Raw genomic sequence first — 24,790 nt, 5'->3', positions numbered from 1 at the left:
CTACTGCTGCCTCCGGCCGAACCAATATCACCCGTTGGTCTTCAATGATCAGTCCAGCCAGGCTCTTCCCGACCTATAGCGCTTTATTATGTGCTGCTGTAGCTCTTTGACCAGTCCGCAGATACCATTTCTTCTCCCGACCGGCCCAGGTGCAGCCGTGAGATCAAGCTTTAGGGATCAAGATACAGTTGTTGTATTCTTTCTGTATCCGCAGTGCCGGGACCGTACATTACACATGAACAAAGACCCTATTAGGACGACAGGGCTACAGAGATGTTTAAGACAGAGAGATAGTGAATTCTCTGATGTCATGCAGTCCCCCCGCTGAACATTGCGAGAGCTTGTAGTGGAAATACATCTCAATAATCGGCATATGCGATCTATTGGTCAAGAGAAGTTGAGGGTTATCCAATGGTCCAACTATGAGCCAATCTAGACCAAGGAAATCATCATCGCAAAGCGTGTTCATCAGGTTTCTCAAAGTCATCGTCCAACGGCCAGTCACCTGTGTAGTTCCCGCGGAGATCTTACAACAAACTTGCTAAGTCATTAAGCAGGCTTGAGACTGTATATACTTTCTGGAAAGTTAAAACGTGGGCAAGCCAGCCGTGATACATTGTCCGGGATGTTCGCAGTCCTCTGCATCCCTGTTTACGTACCTCGAGGAGGTGTCTGGAGGTATAGTCTGCGCTGAGCAGCGGCCATCTGCCTCACATGCACGCGGGACGTGTAGGGATTGACGGAGGGCGGAATAGAGTTTCAGAGGAGCGTCCGGAGCCCGGGGGGTATGCCAAACGGGCATTGCCGGCAATGATGGTATTCCCCACGATGGCAATGTGATGATAGAGGATTGTGGGCAACGGGCGTTGACGCATTCTGCACGGGCATTGACTTATCTTACTCGTAAAGAGTCGGCACCGCATCGAGGCCACACCCTTTGGTGCAACTAGAGTCGGAGGCGTTATGCGAGATGATTTGGGTGGCGTTCGAGGCTGAATGTTTGCATTCCAAGAGGAGCTCAGCTTGGCCTTAGGGGAGTCAATTTTGATCGAACGGGCTCCCTTCGAACACACCCGCAACCGAGCTAGTTTGGGCCGATAATTGAACGTTGGTTGGGCTTTCTACCAGAGGTTCTAGACCGCCTCAACAGTCGTGGGATCTGGGAGGCTTGAGGCACTCACTGTTACCTCATGTTCAGAATGGGCCAAAACTAGAGGTTTCCATCAAGCACTCGCAATGCATTGTAACGTTGATCGGCAGGGGACCCCGTACATCTTCGGCCAGCGGCGAAGCTGCAAAGAATTGGCTGAGGACCATATATATCTCTTGTTAGTCGTCAAATTAGATGTTCTGGAGGAGTCCAAAATATTTTAAACTTTTGGTTCAACGTGTAGCGAGTGAACCCGATGTTCAGACTAATGTATTAGCAGCCTATTGTAACTGGTCCAGGTATTAACGGGTGCGGTCTGAACTCTATACAGCATATCGGGGCCCCTAATTGTTACGAGCTTGCAAAGAAGTTGTTTGAACGCAGGCATTGATTCCGAGCTAACTCAAACGGGGTAAAAAACATGTCGCCCATCGACCAGGGTCTGGTATGACAGGTCGCGAGACCTTGTCAAGCTCTTACCATCTGTCCTGCTAGCTCTCAGGACGGCGGTCATTGAGTCTGTCCCAATCGAGGCTAGATTCGATTGACTGGGCGTTTGCGGTACCGTTGAGTTGATCTATTTGGCAATAGCAAAAAGTCTTTCACACAACCCAAATTGCATCATAAAGCTGGTTGCCAAAAAGTGTAAAAGTCAGCCGGGTCGTCCGATTAGAGTACCGCGTGATCCAGATGGACCATCGTTTACTCCTGCAAGCAGCACCGGCACATCACCGGACCACAATCAATTCTGCTCCGTCTCGCTAAGGGAAGCGATCTGTCCCGTTGGGGGGAGAGCTTCTGCTTAGGCCACTAAGGACCCTTCCCCGGTGGGATGAAACAGAGTATCTGAATGCTGATTGGCCAGAAACTGGAATGCCTGATTACACTTGTCTTCTGGAGCGTTGGCGGGCTGTGATTGTGCGCGTGCGACAACAGGAAGTGGGCAATTGATTGTCGAATAGTTCACTTCCTGCATCGAGCCATTGGACGAAGGAGTCGCCTCTCATGACTTCAAAAGTTCACAAGTAGAGCTCTTGCATGCCTTCGGGGAGTTTGAAAGCTTCGAATCCTGGATCCACTTTTTTGTTGAGTGGGTTCTTGTCCATCCATGAAGCACCAGTCGCGTTCTTCTCCCATCGATCAATTAGACCAACTCCCCAATCCTGAAACGACCTTGCAGATTGTGGGAGAATTGTGGTACTATCATGTAACGTCTTCTTGAAATCCTCCAAATCTTCTGGTGGTACGGTTAGCTCTTCGTGGGTATTGGAGTTTTCGTCTAAGAATTCTCCAATTTCCAGAAGAGATTTGTAAAAGACCTTCATTGCACGGTGAACGGTAGGTCCCCGACTCGAACTCGAATAGTAAAGGTCTGGATTGAAAATCCAGAGGATGAGCCCTCCGGAACCGCCTCCAGTTTCCCTCTCCATCTGAGTTTCGCTGTGAAGCACAATCTTGCGACTGACTGTACTCTCAATCAAGGACAGCAATTGGCTACAGATAAACACAGATGGAGGGAATTTCTGCGGTTCTAGGCCTTGGACTGTCTTCAGTACTAATCTTGATTTATACAACCTGAAATAGCCATCTTCTTGGCTAGAACCGAGGGCAGTATTGCATGATGCACAATGCAGGGTGGTGCCATTCTGATGGGACAAATCTCGTTCCTAACCCTTCGAGATTAGCCGAATTGTGCCTCTGCAATATTCTTCATGTCGTCTTGTACTAGACTAGAAGGTGAAAGGAGAGACTAATGAGCGGTTCGAGGAGATTCGACCATCGTTGAAAACGAGGTTGCAATCTCACATCATCGCAAAAAGCAGACTTGGTCTATGGCGAGTGTATCAGAGGCAGAGTCAACAATACCTCGAACCGAGGATGACAAGTCTCTTTCTTTTCGCCAAGGAGGGCGGGAGGAATGAAATGCTGATTTGCTTGCATGGAGGCTTACCTGAATACCAGAACAATCGGCTTGATTGAGCAGAAATGATACAGCGTCCACTAACCCAGTGCCCGGTTGAGCAGTGATCTTGCTTTTAGCAGAGAAGCCTTTAGCCTCAGCGGCATGCTGGTCATGAGAGTGGTCATTGTGAGGCTTGTGACAGAACCAGACGTCCATCAAGTCTGCCCAGTGATCACTTGGCAGATCTTTCCAAATGGTGATCTTGCCACCATCCAGAATTCTGCTGTTGCAACTCTTGCATTCGGCAGACGTGGTGTCCGATAGGTCAGTGGCACACCATGGAACTTCCACACCGGCCAGATCTTCGGACCCAGCCTTCAATTGGTCGGCATCATCAATCTGTACTCGAGCAGAGATTTCGGTCCTTTTCTCAGTAGGAAAAGTCACATCTGCAGTGCCTGATATCTGAGTAGGAAGATAGATGCTAGAGGATTCACCATCGTGAATGGCTGTGATGATCTGCTTGTCTGACGAGATGAATATTTTAGTGTGTTCGTTTTTGTCCGTCTGGAGGGAGGCATGTAGTGTGAGCTGACGGATATGCATTAACGCCTCGGCATATAGGTAGATTTTTGGTTTTGTCATCTTCTGTATGGTGGCCCTTTTGGGGGTGTGTCGAGGTTAGTGAAGCTGGAGGTGGAGTGCCAGATAACCTGAAGCAGAGACAGGCTAGTGAATTCCTCAGCGGTACTATCACCTTTCTTGCCGAATGAGTTTCTGCCGTTGTTTCGGAAGGCTCAAGCCGGCCGTTTTCATCATCCAACTTCTATTGACCGGGCTCCCAATGCATATCTGGTTGGCTAGTTCCAGCTGTTGCACGTGTAACTTGAGAAGTCGTTCGGTGTGCGTGTTGATTGTAGAGAAAATCTCTTTGTTGAATTGTGGGCAGCAGGGTGCCAGCTTCTCAACCCTTTGTGAGAGCAACTGACCTGATAATCTAGATAGCTGTGGAGTTGACGAGAAACACTGCGCAATTCCTTGTACCAAGATGAATTTTCCGTGGGATGATGGGAGTCTGTGAATGGCAACAAACTTGGTCGAGCCTTCCACCACGGAACTGAAGTTGGTAAGTGGCTGCCAGAAGTGATGGAGTGAGTCGCCGCTTTAACAAAACACTAATCTTTCGTAAATCAACTTCCTCCACTTCTTCGCATTATTCCTCTCTGGCCCCTGGATTGGTCGAACACGTCTTCACAATTCACCGACAACGGATTCCAAACCAAGCCTTCGGGCAAGACGTTGAGGAAAACCACGGAAGATGTACGGATCAGGGGCCTGCTGAATTCCCAGTGTACTCGTACCTCCAGTCAACCAAGCCGTTTCGTATGTATGGATCTTCAGTCATCCTAACAACCCTCAATAATGCTTCTGGGCAGCCCGTGCCAACGTCCCAGGATGAACCAATGCATAGTATAATTGGGCAATTGACACAATTCTTCGAGGCTCCTTCTTCCCTCGTCGAAAGCATACGTCAGCCATTCAGGCGACCAATTCACTCGATACACCAAAAAGCCGAGGTGTATCTTGCTCTGCCCAGCCACTACGGAATAAATGAATATTGAACACTACTACTGGATTTGGAGTACGTATTCTTGTTTCAAGTCTTGACTACCTCCGTCCGTTCCCCGTCATCATGGCCTATGGGATCCGATTCAAAGGCCAAGATGGTCAGCCCACTCGACTTTGCTGACTCCATACACGACGGGTTTTTGTGGATACTCACAGTGAACCATTCGTACATATGTACCTACTCGTAGGTACCCGACCGGGGGTGCGGAGGAACAAGGCTGGAAAATAGTACCACAAAACCACGCCTGACAAAACAAAGGGTGTGCGCATGTGCCAAAATCTTTTCCTCTTCTGGGCCCGATGCTCATCTACAGGGAAGTCCCCTGTTCAATCAACAAGTTGGAGAAACTCGGTAGATGCAATGCCATTCGATGCGGACGGCAACCCAGAGCCCTGACATGGTGTTGTTGCGTATGTAACTCGTACATCGGGCTGGGCCATGCGTTGCAGACATGGCGGCGTCCATCCAACGACTGCCAAACGCGGAATCGTGAGAACCCTCGGCCCTTATGCAGGCTGTACTGGAGACGACTCCCGAGAAATACACCTACACCTACCGTCATCGCAGCAACGCGGCATACTTCCGAGGGCTGCTTACGGACGGGGATGAGGCCTTCACCACCCGAGGTAGGAACTAGTAACGGTCTAACTTCCACCGTAAGTGCAAACAAAAGCGCAGCGGCACAACACAGCACACCGAGGTACTGTAAGTACCTATGTGCCCACCGCCGTATCTGTCGACCAAGAAGGCCCTGGCCCTCTTCCACTTTAAAATGTTTGGCTACTCTCTTTTACGCTTTCTGTCTATCTCTCCTTATCCAACTGCAGGGGCTATCAGAGACGGCGCAGCGTCGGGCCGACCAGATTCTTCCCAGACTAGAATCGAAAGTACGGGCCAGTCAGGCTCTGGACAGGACCTGCTAGGAAGCGACGAGTAAGGCAGCTTCAACCCTTCAGCCTGCCCTTATGCGGTGAAAAAATTAAACAGAACAGCCAGTCAGGACTCAGGATCAGATACGGTGGGATTGAGCCTCCCAGGGCTGGAACCACTCCAACTACCTCACAAGCTAGCCTGGTACTCTGCTGAGCCCACAACATCACGAGGATGATCTTTGACTTTGACTTTGACTCTGGCGCTCGCATACAGTTGAGACCCGATCCGTCCGCGCTTGAGGACATGACATGGGCTTTTGACTCGTGAAGGATAGGCTGTGTACCTTTCCTGATCTTCCGTCTTTGGAATGCCCAGGACCAGAGACATGGCCCGGACCATATCTGCCTTGGACTCTAAACAACCATCCAGTCCCCCAGCTTTCGCTAGCCTCCCCAGTGAGGGATTCAAACGGGCGATATTCCCAACGCCAGGATTCCTTTCCCGAACGAATGAATGACAATGTCCCTCCACCACAAACGCTGAGCTTGAACTTCAAGGAAAACCTGATTCAACAAGGATGGCCACATTTGTGACAACGTGTGCCTGGAATGACCCAGACCTCCTCCCCATTCCCTTTGCATTTGGGACAACGTGTGCCGTTCATCTTTTGCGTTGTAAAGACAGCGCGGTCAGCTATGATTGAGAAATCATGGTTCCTGAGATTGACTTACTGGTCGAGCTCGGACTTTTGGCACCTGCTGAGACGGGAGCGATGGCTGTTTATGGTCACCACCGTGGAGCAAGGGAATGCCGACCTCGAGAGTTGAAAAGGGCATGATTGAAAAGGAGGTATAGTAACGTGATGGATTGAATGTATCGACAGTGGGTATGGTATCTCTATCAAGAACGACTGAAGTAGATACTGAAAAGACGCGGTGACTTTGCAATCTTTATACTTTTTCCGTATAGTGGAATAAAGTCCAGTATCGTCCATAAGTTGGCACCACAGGATAGAGTATTGACCCACAGCTTCGGGCGGAATGAATAGTTGGACCCAAGCCTCGCAACTAGCCAGAAAGTTATGGCGCAGTTGCAGGGAGTACGTTTCGAGAGTAGCAAAGTTTCCTCTCGCCTCTGCTCAGTCAACGTTTCTGCAGGATCATTCCGTCGTGAACTCAATAAATCAGTAATCGGTAGTCTAGATACCAAGCGATCAAGTTTCACGAGCTTGTCGGTGAGCTGATTCCTGGTTCTCAACACCAGACTTGTGAAACTTGGAAGCAACGGCAGCAAAAGTTCATTTGCCAGCTCATACAGTCTTCATGCATCGCCAGAAGAAAGTTCGAGGCGCCTTCTGCCCCGTCATGTGGGCCTCGTATCTTGGAAGCTTTGACTTTGAAGAAATGGCACGGTGACCCGCGAGTCGACCATGCTGGCCGTGAGGGCTGTAAGAGGGGAATAAACCTGATTAAGCATCATTGTAGACTACAATGTCACATGAAGGTTGGTGGAAGGTAGGGCCAGGCAATCCAAGCTTGTGCAGTGGATAACTGAAGATTCTGATTTGATATGATAAGATTTAAGGAATGTCAGCTGGGTGGGAGTAGTTGACATTCTGAGCCGGCATGCAGGGGTAGTGACCAAGTGTGTCGCTTGAGCATTTACGGATGTTCACACGCAGATAAGTCCAATGCTAAAGTCCATCAAGGAGCTCCAACATGTAAAGGGCTAGAATAAAATGCTCGGTAGAATGCGTTTCCAAGCTGTACTGAAACGAGCAGCTTGCCGATAGCACACATTAGCTCGATTCCGGAATCATGGGTCTGGGGAATTAGTTGTAGATGTCATTGGCCCAGTACACATCCTTGCAACATGATGATAGCATCGCTAAGACGATTGTGTGTTCTCTAAAACGCCACCGGCAGAGACGTTCCCCGTTGGTGAACCACGGCGCATTGGTGGACAAGGCTTCTCTAAAGTGCCATGGGTGCGAGTCAGATGCTGCGATCGCAAGGAACACAGCCAGGAGGGGATGTTGTGAACTCGAGCATGCTAACTCAGATGAGGAGATCGATGTACTCGCACGAGTAGTTGTAGTCAATTGTGTTTTGAGTGGGGGCGGGCCAGAACCCAAGCTCCACCTTAAAGGTTCCCCGCCCGTTTAACTCACTTGCTTTGTCACCCGAACGAGAAGTGCGCCGGACGAGGGCAAACCCGCTGCATCAAGAAGATGAATAAATCGATAGCCCGGCTTAAGGCGGTCAAGGCGGATACACGCCCAGGCAAGTAGGTTGTCCTTGCCAATGGATCGGTCGTCTTTGATTTTCAACCTATGGAGTAGTGCAGATGTCAGTAATAGTTCATTGTGGGTTGTAACTCAAGCCACAATATGATGTGTCACATAACATAGCAGGATCAAAACCAGCATGTCCAGCGCTGCCGACAGATTCTGTGATTCGTACAACATGATCGTGCAGAGAATAGCCCTCTTAGCCGGAAAATCACCAGGGTCATCAGAACTGACAGGACATCGTTGCAAGGGTCGTCAAGGCGCCAAAGGTATGCGATTGGACGGCCACGATTTTAAGAGCCGTCCAAATGCGCGACATTGCATAGGGCATCACGATCTGGCTTTGACTATCGCCAAGATCGCGCTGGTTGATCGATTGACGAGTATCAAACGATACCGCCACAAGGCTTGACATCGTACCACTGGGCTGAAAAGCCGTCGTGTCCTAGGCAGAAATACGAAATAGGGCAGATCATCAAAAGAAAACAGTCATGGTGTCCATCTGACGAGCCTTGAATCCGAATCGGATGCAAGAGGCTCAAAGGGGTCGGAACAGAAGGAGGTCATCAATAAGAAGGTGGAAACGTACCTGATGAAGCTCAATTCATCCATCACGTCCGGAATCTGTTTCCACGTCACCCTTTCACCACCAAAATCGGGATTTGATGTTCTGTATGTCGCAGATTTCCGCTCATAGAATTTTTCATCGATCTCCTCTCCACTATGTGCATCTGTTTCCGGCTTCGTGTGACCTTGACCGGGAGGACCATGGGTATCTACATGCAGATGTAGCTTAATATAGGGTTTCAGTTTTGACGCATGCGAGACGTCCTTGTCGATAGGCAGTGGTAGATTTTGAGCTGCAAGAAGGGAGATTTCAAGATCGAGCGCACATTTCTTGGAAAGACTTGCTGATTTCGGATCTCCGCGCATTTCTGAAATCACTTCGCCCTGACGACGTGTGCGATAGCCCTCTGGCTTCAATACCCAGCCTCCACAACCGGCAAACATACCCTCATTCAGCATCATACCCTTGTCGAGTTTCTGCCAATTCAAGGCCACCATTTGCGCACCCTGTCGCCAATGGAAAGTCGGATCGACATTTGAGCTGCCAATGCGAGTACCTTTTGGGAACACGCGCATGAGATAGCTCTTGTTGTGTTCAAACAATGCTGGACCGGAAGAGGGATCTGGGTGCATGTCGTGGACTTTGCTTTCAGACAAACTGAAGACGTGCGTGGGGATTTTCGCTTCGGGTTGGGAAAACGTTTTGAAAGTGTACGCGCGTGTGTAGACTCCAAGGTCCGAAAGTGCGGTCAAGAGCTTCTTCACTTTTTTCTCCGGAGATGAGGAAGCACCATCCTCCTGACTTCCATCAGTCGTGTTGGACTTAACATGCTCGATATGAGCGCTCGATTCATCTGGGACAGGCACCGCCTTGACTTTGATCAGGATCCTTCTCCTCAGTGATTCTGGGGAGGGCAGAGTGGCTGTCTGAGATTCGGCGCTAAGGTTGACGAGTAGACTCGACCAGGATTCTTTCATAATCTGTACCATCATCTCTTGCTGGGCAGGGGAGGCATGGACTTCTAGCGATACGATGAGTGGCAAGTCGGTGCTGACAAAGGCCGAATCTTTGATGGCATGGCAAACGGCGCGAAAAGTAATGGGCTGAGTTAAGGTATAGCCATGAAGTACACGAGGTTCACATTTTGAGGAAATGTTGGGAGAAGGATGAGGGGAAAGGTAAGCTGATTTGGTGGTGGAGGCTATTGAAGAATGGCGAGACAAAATGTGGTGTTCGGTATATGATTGTGATGTACCTCCCTGTGCGTCTGACTGAGCCTTTGGTGGACCACTGCTACGCATAGACCCAGAACGCGAGCGGGAACGCATGCGGGAGGCTTTAGCCTTGACTTTGCCCCAGCGAGATGACTTGGAGCGTTCCTCGTCTTCATCGGAGCTACTGGTATCCGAGTCGCTGCCATCCCAAACATCGATTTCTAGACACCGACAGCCCCTCTTGAGGACATTGGTATACGCTTCAACGCTAGCATCGCCATAAAGCTGGTGGCCTGACAGATAGGTATTGTGGCTTGAACTGATGTAGTAGGACGAGAGAGGGTAACTCAGATCATTCGGGACTGAGTCCGACATGGCAGCCGACTCGGGAGATGCCATGTAGGATAGAAAGGACGACTCGTCCGAAAATTGATGGCCATCTTGGGCTCTTTGTTGGGCGGGCAATGCCTTGTATGCGGAAAGGAGATGGCCAAGAGTTGCTTCTGAGAAGGGAGTCAGAGAAAAGGAAGCAGCTTTCTCTGAAGGTTGGCCACCTCCTGCTGCGCGGATTGGAAGTTGATGTTCGGTGGCCTTGTTGGAAGCCATGATGTGTGATTGACACTCCCCAGAGCTAGAGAGTCCAGGCACAGAGTGTGAAATGGATTATATACGCGCTGTCAAAGCGGGAGGCAGAGTAGGGAGCGGACACGTTGAGTTCAGCTCAGCTGAACAGGGAGGGATGAAGTTAGGAGTCGCAGCAAAGAGACGTTTGTGGGAGTGGCAGTCTGGGCCTCGAAGTAACTTTCTATTGGTAAGTCGAGGAGGACCTGGGATCCTTTGCGCCTGAACGAGGTTGAGGGAAGGAGCAGCTTAGTGGCGCTTGCATGAATGTGAATGGAAGGAAGGAATGCGACTCAATGTAGCCTTTGATTTAGTGTCATCCAACAGCAAACAAAAGTGAACATCTCAGCGGAACTTGAAGTGCTCATGGACATGCGCGTCAACCTATACAGTCGTAGATGGTGATGGTTCGTCCGAGGGGCCAGAAGTAGGCTCTACCAACAATAAGTTGGTGGCACGCGCGGGGATATTTATCCCATGAACAAACATACAGCCTGAGCTCGAAATAAACTTGGATCCCTGGAACATGCCTTGCAAGTTGCCTGAGGGCCTGAAGGATCAAGATCCAAGTCAGGGACCCTGTGGCGTAGGCCAAGCCCACCTGCCCTTCAGGGTGCCCTTATCCTTATCGGACACGTCAGCACATCCATAAAATGCACACCACACATGGGAATTAGTTAAGAGGATTTAGGTGCTAGTTAACTACCTAGGTACCTAGGTGCAGACTCAGTACCTAACTGGACAACTCCCAAGAAACCACCATGACAAGACAAGACAACCCAGCGACAAGTTCCACGCCGAAGCAGTCACGCGCAGATGACGAGCAAACAGTCCGCAATTGGGGATTCTCCCATGTCTTCACCTGGACAGATGGGCCAAATGCACATTATTCTCCACACTCGCACTCAGGCCTCACGACGCACTTGATCCGCCGGGGTTCCTTGACTATCACATATCCCGAGGATGAAACCCCAACCAAGGAGACCTTTGGCGCTGGAGCGAGGCTAGATGTTGCCGCAGGGAGACTGCATGAGGTCTGGATGGGAAATGAAGGTACATGGTCTATCATGCCCTGAGTTCGGCTTGTTCAGATGATTGCTGATCTTTGGATATCTTAGGCTGTGAGTACGTCATAGGGGAATGAGGATACCACTGTTTTCGTAGTCAAGGTGTTATATATTTTCTTTTTGTACACTACGCTGATTACGGTCTGTGCGCAATGGGGACAAATACATCAAAGGTGTCAAATTACACCCATATTGTCACCACTTCCCACCTTCTCCGGAGCACTAATATGTTCTCTTGAACGGAGGCACAGCCTTGCACTCATTCTCATCCAAAGTGGTGCCGACCACGGCTCGGTAACCGAGCTCAACCTTTCCATGGGGAGCTTTCTGCCATGACAGTGTGTGCTTCATCCAGTTTTGATCATCACGCTCAGGGTAATCTTCACGGGCATGAGCGCCACGAGACTCCTTGCGGTTGGCTGCTGATGCTGCCGTTTGTGTTCTGCAATTAGTTGTTAGCAAATATGTCAATATGCCCAGCTGTTTGACCAGTGACTTACGCGCAAGTCAATAGATTTCGAAGTTCCAGTGTCTCCACCAGGTCGGAGTTCCAGATCATGCTGCGGTCTTTGATACCCACTTGGTCGAATGTCTGATCGACCTCATTGATCTTTCTGACACCCTCATCCAGGGATTCTTGAGTTCGGAAAACACTGACATCAGTTTGCATGGTCTTTTGCATGGCGGCTCGAATCTCGTTGGTGCTCTTGGGACCGTCCGCATTTCGGACCTTGTCAAGAACGTTGATCGAATCTGCACCCGCATCTGATGCAAGCTCTTTGAGAGGTGCTCCAGGGGAGAAATTATCACGGATAGTATGCGAAACGGCTCGCCCGAAGACGATCAGATCCAACAAAGAATTGGCACCAAGTCTGTTGGCACCGTGAACACTGACACATGCAGCCTCGCCGCATGCGAATAGACCAGGAACAACCTCGTCACCGCCTTGGTCGTTGATGCGGAGAACTTCACCAGTATATTTGGTGGGGATACCACCCATGTTGTAATGCACAGTCGGAAGAACGGGGATCGGTTGTTTCGTAACATCGACACCAGAAAAGATGGATGCTGTCTCGGAGATACCAGGAAGACGTTCGTGTAGCACCTCTGCTGGTAGATGGCTCAGTTGCAGATAAATGTGATCTTTATCCGGACCGACACCACGCCCCTCTCGGATTTCCATGGTCATGGATCTTGAGACGACATCTCGAGAAGCCAAATCCTTGGCAGTTGGTGCATATCGTTCCATGAATCGTTCACCTTCCGAGTTCAATAGATAACCTCCCTCACCTCGAGAACCCTCGGTGATCAGACATCCAGCACCATAGATACCAGTAGGGTGGAATTGGACGAATTCGAGATCCTGGTTGGGTAGTCCTGCACGGGCAACCATAGCCATGCCGTCACCCGTGCAAGTATGGGCGGATGTACAACTGAAATAGGCTCGACCATAACCACCAGTTGCTAAGACTGTGTTGTTTGCGCGGAATCTGTGCAGGGTGCCATCTTCCTGGTTGTAGGCGAGGACTCCTCGACATTCACCATCTTCCATTATCAAATCCAAGGCGAAGTATTCGATGAAATAGTTGGTGTTGTAATTTAATGATTGACCGTATAGTGTATGCAGGAGAGCGTGGCCAGTTCTGTCGGCAGCAGCACAGCAGCGGTATGCCTGCCCGCCTTTACCGTACTTCTGTGATTGACCACCGAATGCTCTTTGGTATATCCGTCCGTCCTCGGTTCGCGAAAATGGGCAGCCATATCCTTCGAGTTCAATGACGGATCGAGGGGCTTCACGAGTCATATAATGGATGGCGTCTTGGTCTCCAAGCCAATCGGATCCCTTAACAGTATCGTACATGCTGGAAAAGGGTGACCAGTTAGTATAGTTCTTTGATTTGGCCCACGACCAAGGGCCGTAAAGAAGCTCAAAACGGGGGAACATACTGCCATCTCCAGTCGTCTTCGTGCATACTGCAAACGTGTTAGCCGGGCATCCCCATACGTCTCATACAGGACGACTCTAACTTACTTTCCGAGCGCTGCATTGATTCCTCCCTGGGCCGCCACCGTGTGGCTTCGAGTAGGGAATAGTTTGGATATACAGGCTGTGTTGAAGCCCGCTTCAGCCAGGCCAAAAGCTGCTCTTAGACCTGCACCACCTGCACCAACGACAACCGCATCATATTCATGGTCCTGCATGTATCAGCCTCTTGTACTCATCCTTCAGGTCGAGATTCTCTCACGATGACTGGGTATTGTCGGCTGATTGGTCCCTCGGCTTCTTTCGCTCGTAAAGGTTGGGTGCCATAAATAAGTGCTGTCGTGAGTCAGATGTATGCTCCGGAAGATAGATAGGGAGGTAGACGACATACCGGCAGGTCGAGTTGAACTGAAATGTCTCGTGCTCCGAGCAAAGGATCGAGAGAACTGCAAATCGGATCAGGATCGGAAGAGTGCACAGAGATGGAATGCATGCGCATACCTTTGCGGCAGGAGTCAAGCTCCGCAAGATAGATGAAGAACTCATCTTGCGCGGCTAGAGATCATCAGAGAGCTGGGGATTTCGGAGCGGAGAGCGATGTAGAGCAAGAAAGACAAGAATGGAAGAGAACGCAAGTAGCATGTAGAGATTCGGAACGAGAATCGATGCGTCGTTGAAGCTCTGCTGGCGAATCACGGGACTCGGATTAGTGAATTCGGCTTTGCCTAGGCACATCAAAACACACTACTGAAGTACTTGGGTAACTCGAGTCATGAGCATCTCCTCCTTCATATGTCCGTGGCCATTTCTTCAATACCATCTCATCGACCATGATAGTCAAGCTAGCCAGACTTTGATAGACTTTATCATTGTTTGATGACCCAGCTATTCTCTGCCACTGCAACTCGTGTTCCCGTGACCTTCCAGCAATCGAGAATCTTGGCACGGCTATCTGCAAGCCTTGAACATGAAGCATCGGAAAAATCAGGAGCCTTCTCGCCTCCTACTAGTAGTCGAGACACCAAAGTTCAGCCTCGAGGGGTACTCGGATGTAGTGATTATACGCTGATCCCATCACCCTCCACCCGTTGTAGTGATTCATTTATGGTACAGAGTACATGAAGCCCGCAGGCTTCCCTCGCTGGTAGTCATCTCAGCGAACTCCAAAGCAAATGCGACGCTAATCTATCTCAAAAATCCGGTTCGACGAGCCCAACGTGCTTCTAATTGTATTGCATGTATGTGGCAGTCGAATTGAACTTGAGATTGCCCTTGATCACTTTGTCCACCGCGGCAAGGAAATCCTTTTCAGTTGCCACCTTCCTCCGCGCACGGATCGCAAACATGCCAGCCTCGGTCGCAACACTTCTTAGTTCTGCACCTGTGGCGTTGGGACATAGTCGGGAGATAAGTTCCCATCTGATGTCACGCTCCACACTCATACTCTTTGCGTGCTACAGCCCCTTCAGTTAGCAGATGATCTATCAAAAGGGGGAATTGAGAACTTACAATGCGAAGAATATTAGCTCGACCGTCCAGATCAGGTAGTGAAAACTCAATCTTTCGATCAATACGACCAGGTCGCATCAGAGCAGGATCCAGGGTTGACGGTCGGTTGGTCGCGAACATGACCTTGATATTTCCTCTCGAGTCGAACCCGTCTAATTGTGTAATCAACTCCAGCATAGTTCTCTGGACCTCATTGTCTCCACCGGCGCCATCATCGAATCGAGCTCCACCAATAGCGTCGATCTCATCGAAGAATATAATGCATGCTTTCTTGGTGCGAGCCATTTCGAACAGTTCTCTCACCATTCTTGCTCCCTCGCCCACGTACTTCTGAACCAATTCGGACCCGATAACTCGGATGAATGTGGCATCTGTTCGATTGGCAACAGCTCTTGCACATAGTGTCTTGCCTGTTCCTGGTGGACCGTATAGTAGAGCGCCCTTGGGGGGATCAATTCCGAGGCTGACAAAGCGTTCGGGAGACAGTAGAGGCATTTCGACCACTTCTCGGAGTTTCTCAATCTGTTCCTTGCAGCCACCCACATCACCGTAGGTGACATCAGGTTTGTCTTCGACTGTCATCATGGTAACACTGGGGTCGATCTTAGGCGGCAGGGGAAGCATTATGGAGTACTTTTGTCGATCGACACCAACGCGCATGCCTTCTTCGATATCGGTAGGGCTGACCCGCTCGCCTAGGTTCACAACGAATTTGGCAATCTGCTTAACGTTGATGACATATTTACTTTTCTCACTGTCCTTCTCGTCCTGAATGATTTTCGTGCAGCGGGCGACTTGTAGTGGCTGTTCTTCGGACATTCGTTGTCTATCGGCAGCGACATCCCAAAGATGAGGAGGAGCAAGACCGGTGTCGGATTCCTATATAGTTGTTCAGCACTGGTGACAAAACAGGCAGATCTGACATGGCAATGGCTGACCTTGACCCCAATCTTCTCGTTCACACTCTGTTGCTTCTCTTTGATTTGTTTCTCGAGCTTCTTGAGGGCGGCAGCATATGGAGCAGCGCCATAGGTTTTTAGGACTTGGATGTCTCTGTCAAGGTTTAGATGAGAGACTCATATATCGACCAAGAAACATACTCGTCTGTTAGAGGTGTAATCTTCTTCTCAGGCTCTTCATCATCGGCGAAGTTCTTTTGGTACTTCTCCCAACTGGAGCCGGTTGCGCTGGGCATTGTTGCCTCGGGGAGGATTTAATGGAGGAAAGGGAAAGTGTAAGGGGTGAGTGGATGTCTGGGGGGAATTTGAAAAATAGATGGGGGTGGGTTGATGGTGGGTGATGGTTTGAATGTTGCAGGGCGAATATGATGAAATGGTGTTGTTCATTCAGATTGTATGGCGGAAGACTCGCAATAACCAAGTCATCGTAATCGCAGCTGTGCCTGAGTTGCAGGCGCGACCAGCTGTCCAATAGGAGTAGTGGACGCCACTTTCATTAGCGCCGCTCATGAACGCGACTAGGTTAAGCTAGCGATAAGCGCTATTGATAATAAGCGCCGGAATAAACGCAGGCACTGCAACAGAAAATCGCCCGCCTGGAAATTTACTGCATTTCACTCCCGCCTGCACAAAACCCCACTACCACTGCTGCGTTTAGGTTACGACAATTTGGCCACAACCAGAATCAAGAACCTACAGATTCTACCGCATTTGCGCAATTCAAATCACTCCTCTATCAATATGGCTGCGGCCCTAGGCATTCAGGGCAACATTGGAAATGCCGCCTTCAAAGTGCGAAATAGAATCCAAACCTCAATCGAGCCCTGTATTAATTTGTCACTTAGGATAAAGAAAAGCCCATGGCGGTCCGGACAGCCAACATTATGGCTGCCCGTGCTGTCGCCGATGCCATCAGAACCTCTCTCGGCCCTCGAGGTATGGACAAAATGATCCAATCAGGCAAAGGAGAAACCTTGATCACCAATGATGGAAATACCATGTTGAAGAGTATGAGCGTGATGCATCCTGCTGCAAAGATGCTCGTCGATTTGAGTGCTGCTCAGGATGTAGAGGCTGGTGACGGGACCACCTCTGTCGTCGTTATTGCTGGAAGTCTCCTGGGTGCAGCAGACCGGCTGCTGAGTAAAGGCATTCATCCTACCATCATTTCCGAGTCCTTCCAACGTGCAGCAAAGGCTGCCGTTGACATTCTACACGATATGTCTCAGCCAGTCTCCCTCACAGACCGCACTGCATTACTCCAAGCCGCTTCGACATCACTTTCATCCAAAATCGTTTCACAGCACTCCAGTCTACTGGGACCTATGGCTGTCGACTCTGTTCTAAAAACAATCGATCCCAAGACGGCCGACAATGTTGATTTAAGGAACATCCGAATTATCAAAAAAGTTGGAGGCACCATTGATGACTCGGAATTGATCGAAGGCTTGGTTCTCAACCAACCAGTCATCAAGGGTTCTGGAGGACCAACTCGCATAGAAAAGGCGCGCATTGCCCTGATCCAGTTCCAACTCAGTCCACCCAAACCAGATATGGAAAATCAGATTGTAGTAAATGACTACAGACAAATGGACAAGATCCTGAAAGAGGAACGAACATATCTACTCAACATGGTCAAGAAAATTCAGAAGGCAAAATGCAACGTCCTTCTGATCCAGAAATCCATCCTACGAGACGCAGTCAACGATCTATCGCTCCACTTCTTATCGAGATTGAAGATCTTGGCCATCAAAGACATCGAGCGTGATGAGGTCGAGTTCTTGTGCAAGAGCACAGGTTGCAAGCCGATCGCCAACATCGACACCTTCACCGAAGACAAACTCGGTAGTGCAGACTTGGTCGAAGAAATCACCTCTTCTGGTGCTAGATACGTCAAGATTACTGGTATTCGAGCTGCATCTACTCAGAACCAAACCGTCTCCATTGTCGCACGGGGTGCCAATACTCTCGTCTTGGATGAGGCTGAACGTTCACTTCACGATGCCCTTTGTGTTATTCGCTGCCTGGTAAAGAAGAAGGCTCTCATCGCTGGTGGCGGTGCCCCGGAAATTGAGGTCGCTCAACAACTGGCCAAAAAGGCACGAGAGTTGACTGGCACCGAAGCCATCTGCTGGAAAGCTTTTGCTGATGCAATGGAGGTAATTCCAACGACGTTGGCAGAGAATGCCGGTTTGAACAGTATCAAAGTGGTGACAGAGCTGAGACATCGACACGACCAGGGAGAAAAGAATGCTGGAGTTAGCATACGCAGCGGAGGTGTAAAAACCAACATAGCTGATGAGAAGGTACTCCAACCTTTACTGGTCAGCACCAGTGCCATTGAGTTGGCGGCTGAAACAGTCAAGATGATACTACGCATTGATGATATTGCACTGTCACGATAGACGGAGTGTATACATAGTTCACCAAAAGCATTAGAGCAATCGGCACCACCACCCCTTAGGTCCGATGGAATGATGAATTGCATAGCGTGGCTGCCGAAGAACCAAATCTCCAAGCCCACGAGCACATTGCTCCTAGGCATTGACGTTAACATGTTTCGAAAACTGATCAATGTCTGTTATAGTAATGATGAGATATGCAGAAATCAGGACGAGTCTACGAACTACTGCCGTACATTGTGGCGACTTATCACCTTCAGCAGTCTCTCCGACACAAGGTATCAGGGATTTCAAGAAGTATAGACAGGTCTCTCCAGCTACTCGTGCATGACTACCTATGAGTACGTGAGCAGGTGGGCAGACTTGCCAGCGACCCAGCCAGCAATTGTCCACATGCTATCAATTAGTGCATCTCGGTCTCGGTTTCGAACCCGAGCCATTTTGATCTAAGGCTCACTATCACAGACCTATTTGCCTGGTTAGAAAACCCATGCTTGAGTAAACCACATTCATACTCGGAAGTATAATAACTAGTTAGATGGATACTTGGAACCACCCACAAGTAGGAAGAAGCAATCCTGCGCTGCGGTGATGGTAAATAAACAGAGGTAAATGCGAATCCGAATCATGCCACCGTCCGACTCTGCAAATCCTCCTCGGCCTCAATCTTGATCCTTTGAGACCTGCAGGGGTGTTGTCCAATAGTGCTGACATATTCCCGCCGATGCTTGGAAAATGAAAACCCCGATTGGAGGGGCACCGATATCCAGGCATGGATACGCAGAGACCAGCGCTGCATTACTCTGATTCGAGTCCCGATGGATCAATAATAACTAATCTCACGCTTCAAGTAGCTCGACGATGAGAGTAGTGGTGATGGAAAAGAATGCTGGGTGTTGTATTTTAACATAAACGTATAGCGATGGAATAAATCCATGTGGATTTAGGAACCCTAGCAGCCTCCGCGATTGGATAGTGCAGTAGTGTTTGATGCCCACGAAACTGTATCCAATAGCCGCCGAAGTAAACAAGCGTCGAATCTTTTCCTGGCCCTTGATATAATAGTATAACTCAATCTCTCCCTCCACATCGCGACCACTGTAAACACCCAAGACCAAAACACCCCTATCCGCGCCAGAAACAAAATGACATGGCTGACCCTCCTCGCGGGGACGATCCTCGTCTGGCTGATCTGGAACCTGTCCAGCCTATGTAGAAACTACATATCCGCCCGCAAAGTCCAGGCGCCAACCTTCATCATCCCCTGGAACATCTACAATCCAATATGGATGATACTCTCGGTGCCGCTGGCACCATACCTGCAGAGATACCTGCCAACGGCGTGGTACCGGACGATCAACATGGGGATCTACGGGTTCGAGTTTCGCAGCAAGGAGAACGTGTTTGGCGATGACAAGGATAACGATGTCGTCGTGCTGGTCACTTCTGGGCCCGTCGAGATGTCGATTCGCGATCCCGAGCTGGCGACGGAGATTCTCAAGAGGATGAAAGACTTCCCCACCACGGAGATCGCGGGCGTTATTTTGAACGTGTTTGGGCCGAATGTCCTCACTAGTAATGGGGAGGATTGGTCGAGGCAGAGGAAATTGGTGAGTTCTTTGTCTCATTGCCTTTTGGCCGTTTGGACATGTTGTAGACCAGGTATGCTGGCCTGGGTCGACTTGGTAGTCACGATGCACCTTTATGACTCCCACAGATAAATCTGATGGCGGTACAACACTTATACCCGTCAATATTTTGCTTGCTAGCTATATATGTATATATCTCCAAGACTGACATTCTGCTTCCCCTCTCAAGATCGCTCCCAATCTCAATGAGAAGATCAGCAAGCTCGTCTTCGGCGAGTCCACCTCTCAGGCACGACAGATGCTCTCTTCATACGTGGACGATTTCCAGGGCGTGACCGACGACACGATGCGTGGCATGAAAGCGATCGCGCTCAACGTACTCGGAACCGTTGGATTCGGAATATCCCGACCATGGAAGAAAGGGAAAGACGAAAAGCCCGAAGAGGGTTTCAAGCTGACGTACATGGACGTAGTGTGGACGTTAGTTGAAAACATCGTCGAGGCCGCCATAATGCCTACGAAGCTGCTCACCTCGCCACTTTTCTCGCCTCCATGGCACGCCATCGGGCACGCCAAGGTCGAGTTTCCAATTCACACCAGGAGGATGCTGGAGCGTGAGAGGACGCGGCAGAATACGTCCTCCGAGACCAGCAGTAATCTGATGAGTATGATTGTCAGACTTGTGGATGAGACCGCTTCGGGAGGTGGCAATGACACAAATGATACCGTTGACGAGAAGAACGTCAAGAAGAAATCGTTGTCGATGAGTGAGGAAGAAATCCTGGGGAATTTGTTCGTCTTCACCGCGGCCGGATTCGACACCACGGCCAATACTATGGCATATGCCCTTGCACTTCTCTCCACATACCCCGAATGGCAAGACTGGCTATACGAAGAGATATCTGCCGTGCTTTCAGACAAAGACATGGACAGCCTTGATTACAATGAAATATTTCCCAAACTTCCGCGGTGTCTGAGTTTGATGGTAAGTTCACACACAACATCAGCCAGTCATCCGACATGATAAAAGCTCCAGGCGCTAACATTTCAACCTTACTTGTCTAGTATGAAACACTTCGGCTATTCCCACCATTAACCCACCTTTCCAGACAAATCAAGCACCAGGACGTGACGGTAACGACGCCGGGAGGTAAGACATATATTTTTCCACACGGAACAATCGTATACATCAACACAGTAGCGTTGACCCGCGACGTACGGACATGGGGGGAAGACATACATGTCTTTCAACCGTCTCGATGGATAATAGATCCTTCTGCAAAACCTGGTTCCGAGACAGCAACGATCACAAATATCAAGACACCCGCACGCGGCACCTTTCTGCCTTGGTCAGGGGGTCCGCGAACGTGTCCGGGCATGAAGATGAGCCAGGTTGAGTTTGTGAGTGTGTTCATGTCCATATTTGGATCCTACCGGTGTGAAGCGGTGAAGGTCCGTGATGATGAGACCAGTGATCAAGTCAAGGCACGGTTCGAGGCTGTCATGCAGAACAGTCAGCCGAAAGTGACATTGCAGATGATGCGGAATAAGGACTTGAAGGTCAAGTGGACCAAACGATGATAGCTTGAGTGGATTGCCTGTTGTCTTTGCTTTGCGGACCATAGGCCTGTATATGATGGATGCTACGTATGACTCTGGCAATTACCAATCATCTCGACTGGTCGGCGAAGAGCGAGTCATTCATTTCTCCAAGTGATGGTTTGACTAACTGCTCTTGTGCTCAATGAGGGAGGTTACGCTTCAGATCCGAGAATGCCATCTCGGGGTCAATACTTCCAGAAGTGAGACTGCTCCCAAAGGCGGACGCCAAATATATCAAGATGGCATTAACCGATTTCTCGTGACGAACATGTGCTGAGTTGAACTTCTCAGCAGTTTTGTTGAGATCGTTGTGTTTCTGACCTAATGCTGACAACATACTGTTCAGTGTATCCTGTTGCCCCTTGATAGCCTGGAGTTCGCTCAACACAGCTCCAAGGCCGTGCTCCGTAATCGACTCAGTTGTCACAACATTTGTTGTAGATTCAGATGCCCTGGATAAGGATGGGTCTTCTCGTGGCATGGCTGGGGGAAAACCCGAATTCTCATCCCCATCCCAGGTGTTCAGTCTTTTACGCTTGTTGAGGCGATCTTCGTCGGAGTCATCGGTAAGTTGGCCTGCAAGTCTTGGTCGCATGCGAATTTGAGATCTACCCAGCCTGAGCGTGTCCTCGGATTTTGGAATCTGCACGGGCAGATCCAGGAATCGGAAGTCTCGGATATCGTTGCCGGGAGTATGATTCGGCCAATATGATTTCCAGAAGTCAGTGAGGAATACATGATCTACCTCGATAGTTTCGCCCTGTTTGGTCACGTTCAAGGAAGATGTGGAAGTGATCAGATTATTGTTGTCTTCTGGCCGTTCTCGACCGCTCTCATGACTGACGATAGTTGTGAACTCCTGGACGTCAATCTTTAGGAAGGAAGGAGGAGTCTCGTCGGTGGGTGTCTGGCAGATAATGTCCTCGGGCAAGGAAAGAAGGCTCCTATCAGGCAAAACACTTAGGCTGGCGGATCCCTTTCGTTGAATGAAGCGTTGGATCTTCTTGTAATCAACCAATCGGCCACGTACATAGAAGATGCTGTCTTTGCCATAGTTGTCGTTTCTGAATTGCTTATGCTGGAGAATCATTCTCATCTCCTCATCTTTGATATTCTTGTCCAAATTCCACTCTTTGATCTTCCTCTTGATCTGGCGTTCGGTCGCGGGGAATTGATGGTCCTCTTCAAGGATAGTTCTGACTTGTTTCAAAGTGAGTTCCTCTTCCACATACAGGTTTGTGATTCGGTCTCGATGCTCTAGCCATTGTTCAGCAGTGTAGGTGGGACAAGACTGTTTCGCCTTCGAAATTGAACGAGGTTCGCTGGTGGACTTCATGGTATCACGATTGAGATGACCATTAGCCACCACTTAGGCCTGTCACGCATAGTCTCGTGTTGGGGGATGTCAAGCAAGAGGATATTGCATTTCTGAAGAGTAAAAGTCTTTGATACTGACAAAGCATGAAATGTGCACAGCCTCTACAGCGCGACGTGTACTCGGTAGGTAGAAACCAAAAGGACCGCGTTGGCCCCCACCTGGCATCACAGCCACCTTTCGGGCGTCGGAGGGAAGACGATGGAGCGTTGGTGGAAAACGCGTCGAAAACGGAAGAGCTCAAAAGGACCAACATGACCACCTCAACAAACAATCAACATCATTGTCGAATTCTACAGAACGCATAAGGACCTAACCTTCAGAAATGTATCGAAAACAAAAATACCACAGGTAGGAATATATCAATTCGTGAAATCTGCACGGTTCGTGGAAAGCATCATGATCATGTTCAAACTCGCTCGTGAAATTGACTACACATCTCACCTGTTCACAATCATCAACACGTCTCGTTGAGGACAGGGACGACATCAATGCCTCCACCTCCAATTTCATTTCATCCAATGCCAAACTCATCAATGCCATGGCTACATGAGAACTTCACTTTCCCAGAGTACGACTTCAATTACAGTAGGAGCAGCTTCAGTCTTGCAGCGGAGGTAATCCTCAATGTCACCCTGGGCATCATCATGGCCCTTCTCAACACCGTCACCGTTCTGCACAGTCTGAGCTCTCGAAAACAACCGCAAACAATCGAGTTATACGGTGGTGCCATCTTAATCGTCAAATACTTCGAAGAAGTAAGACAGACACCAAACCAAACCATGGTGCGGCCTAGCAATACTCCGACAGCTGAGGCGCCCTCCCCGTTGCCATCATCGTCACATATGCCTCTAGCTCTTTCTCCGCAAGATATCAGCACGAGCTCTACTCCCATCTCAGCTCTACCGGCGCCCACACCGGTCGCAGCCGCAACACAACACAGGAGACGACCACCTCCACAACAGCTCTTCAATCTCCAACCACGGATGTCCTCACAGGGGTATTCTTCCTCCTGGACAATATAGCCCTCGACAAAAGAATGGGCGCCTTGACACGCCTTTATGATACCTCTGTCACATCGAGGCGGGATAAGGACCGATCTACTACCTTTTCAGACTTTCCTAGTAACGACTTATCCTCCACTCGTTGAGGAACTGGACCATGATGCAGTACATTCTCAAAGGGACATCTCATGATGGTTAGATGCGAATGGGCTTTTAGGGAGTCCCTTATTATATATATATGTGTTTGGGGTAAAGGGCGGTTTAAGTAGAAGGGAGGGCTGGTTAGTAGTTGGTGAATAATGCTACTGCTAGGTTCATTCAGGTCTTGGCTATTTAGCTGTATTCTCCCACCAAACATGGATCGTATGCATAACCAGCTCTCTAAGAACGTGAAACCATGCTCCTTATGACATTGATATATTGTGTCGTAGAGTTAAATAGTAGAAGTGTAGTGGTGGGTTGTTCATCAAATCGAGCCGAGCTCAAAGAAAGTATACTACGAATTTCGCAGAATATATTCCCTCGACTTCCGGGATGCAAGGCAGCCAGTCCTCTGGAACACGAATTCGATTCATACCTACACACGCACCAAGCAAAAGTATGTACGACAGTCTAAAAGTAAGCTACTTCTTACAGGTTCATCCCATGTAAAGAGATTTCAAACGGCCATCAATGGTTTAGTTACAGTGCTGCGACTTGGTAGTTGCAATTGTTGGATCTTCTCATGCTCTCTCAATATGCATGGCCTCTGGCCTCCAAAAGGGGGAGAGTGGAGAAGCATCTCCCAACGCTGGCCTGTAACTAACAGTTTCTACAGCTTAAGAACCGTGAAAGACTTGTATGTTATTCTTACCACTTCAACATACCGAGTACTGGATTTCACGTCATGATTACCATTACGCACAACTCGGAGGAAACAAGAACAGGAGACTCGAAAATGGTGAAGTATTACTGTACAAGACACTTGGTTTCTTCTTTCCATTGGCTTCTGTGTACCCGATGTCATATGTGAGTAATAGAGCACTGGAGATCGGATATCTCACTGCGCAA

General features: G+C 49.4%; 8 protein-coding genes across 8 annotated transcripts; 3 read left to right on the top strand and 5 right to left on the bottom strand.

Moving 5' to 3' along the window:
- Positions 1–2,169: 2,169 nt before the first annotated feature.
- Positions 2,170–3,698, bottom strand: LTR84_003644 (uncharacterized protein; the record flags this gene model as incomplete). Its single annotated transcript, XM_064847228.1, has 2 exons — positions 2,170–2,817; positions 3,102–3,698. 2 exons carry the CDS (start codon positions 3,696–3,698, stop codon positions 2,170–2,172), a joined length of 1,245 nt encoding a protein of 414 aa, XP_064704949.1.
- Positions 3,699–7,717: 4,019 nt separating this feature from the next.
- LTR84_003643 (uncharacterized protein) lies at positions 7,718–10,234 on the bottom strand (the record flags this gene model as incomplete). Its single annotated transcript, XM_064847227.1, has 2 exons — positions 7,718–7,886; positions 8,436–10,234. 2 exons carry the CDS (start codon positions 10,232–10,234, stop codon positions 7,718–7,720), a joined length of 1,968 nt encoding a protein of 655 aa, XP_064704948.1.
- Positions 10,235–11,538: 1,304 nt separating this feature from the next.
- On the bottom strand, positions 11,539–13,846 carry SDH1_1 (succinate dehydrogenase flavoprotein subunit; the record flags this gene model as incomplete). Its single annotated transcript, XM_064847226.1, has 7 exons — positions 11,539–11,758; positions 11,817–13,178; positions 13,264–13,290; positions 13,349–13,512; positions 13,563–13,636; positions 13,692–13,746; positions 13,802–13,846. The coding sequence occupies 7 exons, from the start codon at positions 13,844–13,846 to the stop codon at positions 11,539–11,541; spliced, it is 1,947 nt and encodes a 648-aa protein (XP_064704947.1).
- Positions 13,847–14,523: 677 nt separating this feature from the next.
- RPT1 (26S proteasome regulatory subunit 7) lies at positions 14,524–16,004 on the bottom strand (the record flags this gene model as incomplete). The annotated part of the gene is made up of 4 exons (XM_064847225.1): positions 14,524–14,754; positions 14,810–15,688; positions 15,748–15,862; positions 15,910–16,004. The coding sequence occupies 4 exons, from the start codon at positions 16,002–16,004 to the stop codon at positions 14,524–14,526; spliced, it is 1,320 nt and encodes a 439-aa protein (XP_064704946.1).
- Positions 16,005–16,509: 505 nt separating this feature from the next.
- CCT4 (T-complex protein 1 subunit delta) lies at positions 16,510–18,173 on the top strand (the record flags this gene model as incomplete). The annotated part of the gene is made up of 2 exons (XM_064847224.1): positions 16,510–16,560; positions 16,614–18,173. The coding sequence occupies 2 exons, from the start codon at positions 16,510–16,512 to the stop codon at positions 18,171–18,173; spliced, it is 1,611 nt and encodes a 536-aa protein (XP_064704945.1).
- A 1,142-nt stretch (positions 18,174–19,315) lies between these two features.
- Positions 19,316–20,913, top strand: LTR84_003639 (uncharacterized protein; the record flags this gene model as incomplete). The annotated part of the gene is made up of 3 exons (XM_064847223.1): positions 19,316–19,780; positions 19,989–20,744; positions 20,869–20,913. The coding sequence occupies 3 exons, from the start codon at positions 19,316–19,318 to the stop codon at positions 20,911–20,913; spliced, it is 1,266 nt and encodes a 421-aa protein (XP_064704944.1).
- Positions 20,914–21,500: 587 nt separating this feature from the next.
- Positions 21,501–22,697, bottom strand: LTR84_003638 (uncharacterized protein; the record flags this gene model as incomplete). The annotated part of the gene is made up of 1 exon (XM_064847222.1): positions 21,501–22,697. The coding sequence occupies one exon, from the start codon at positions 22,695–22,697 to the stop codon at positions 21,501–21,503; it is 1,197 nt and encodes a 398-aa protein (XP_064704943.1).
- A 560-nt stretch (positions 22,698–23,257) lies between these two features.
- On the top strand, positions 23,258–23,761 carry LTR84_003637 (uncharacterized protein; the record flags this gene model as incomplete). The annotated part of the gene is made up of 1 exon (XM_064847221.1): positions 23,258–23,761. One exon carries the CDS (start codon positions 23,258–23,260, stop codon positions 23,759–23,761), a length of 504 nt encoding a protein of 167 aa, XP_064704942.1.
- Between the last annotated feature and the right edge of the window lie 1,029 nt (positions 23,762–24,790).

Source organism: Exophiala bonariae (assembly GCF_035927105.1).
Source record: "Exophiala bonariae strain CCFEE 5792 chromosome Unknown scaffold_17, whole genome shotgun sequence".
Lineage (NCBI taxonomy): Eukaryota > Fungi > Ascomycota > Eurotiomycetes > Chaetothyriales > Herpotrichiellaceae > Exophiala > Exophiala bonariae.
The sequence above is the reverse complement of the archived record's forward strand: the minus strand, read 5'-3'. Positions and strand labels throughout refer to the sequence as shown.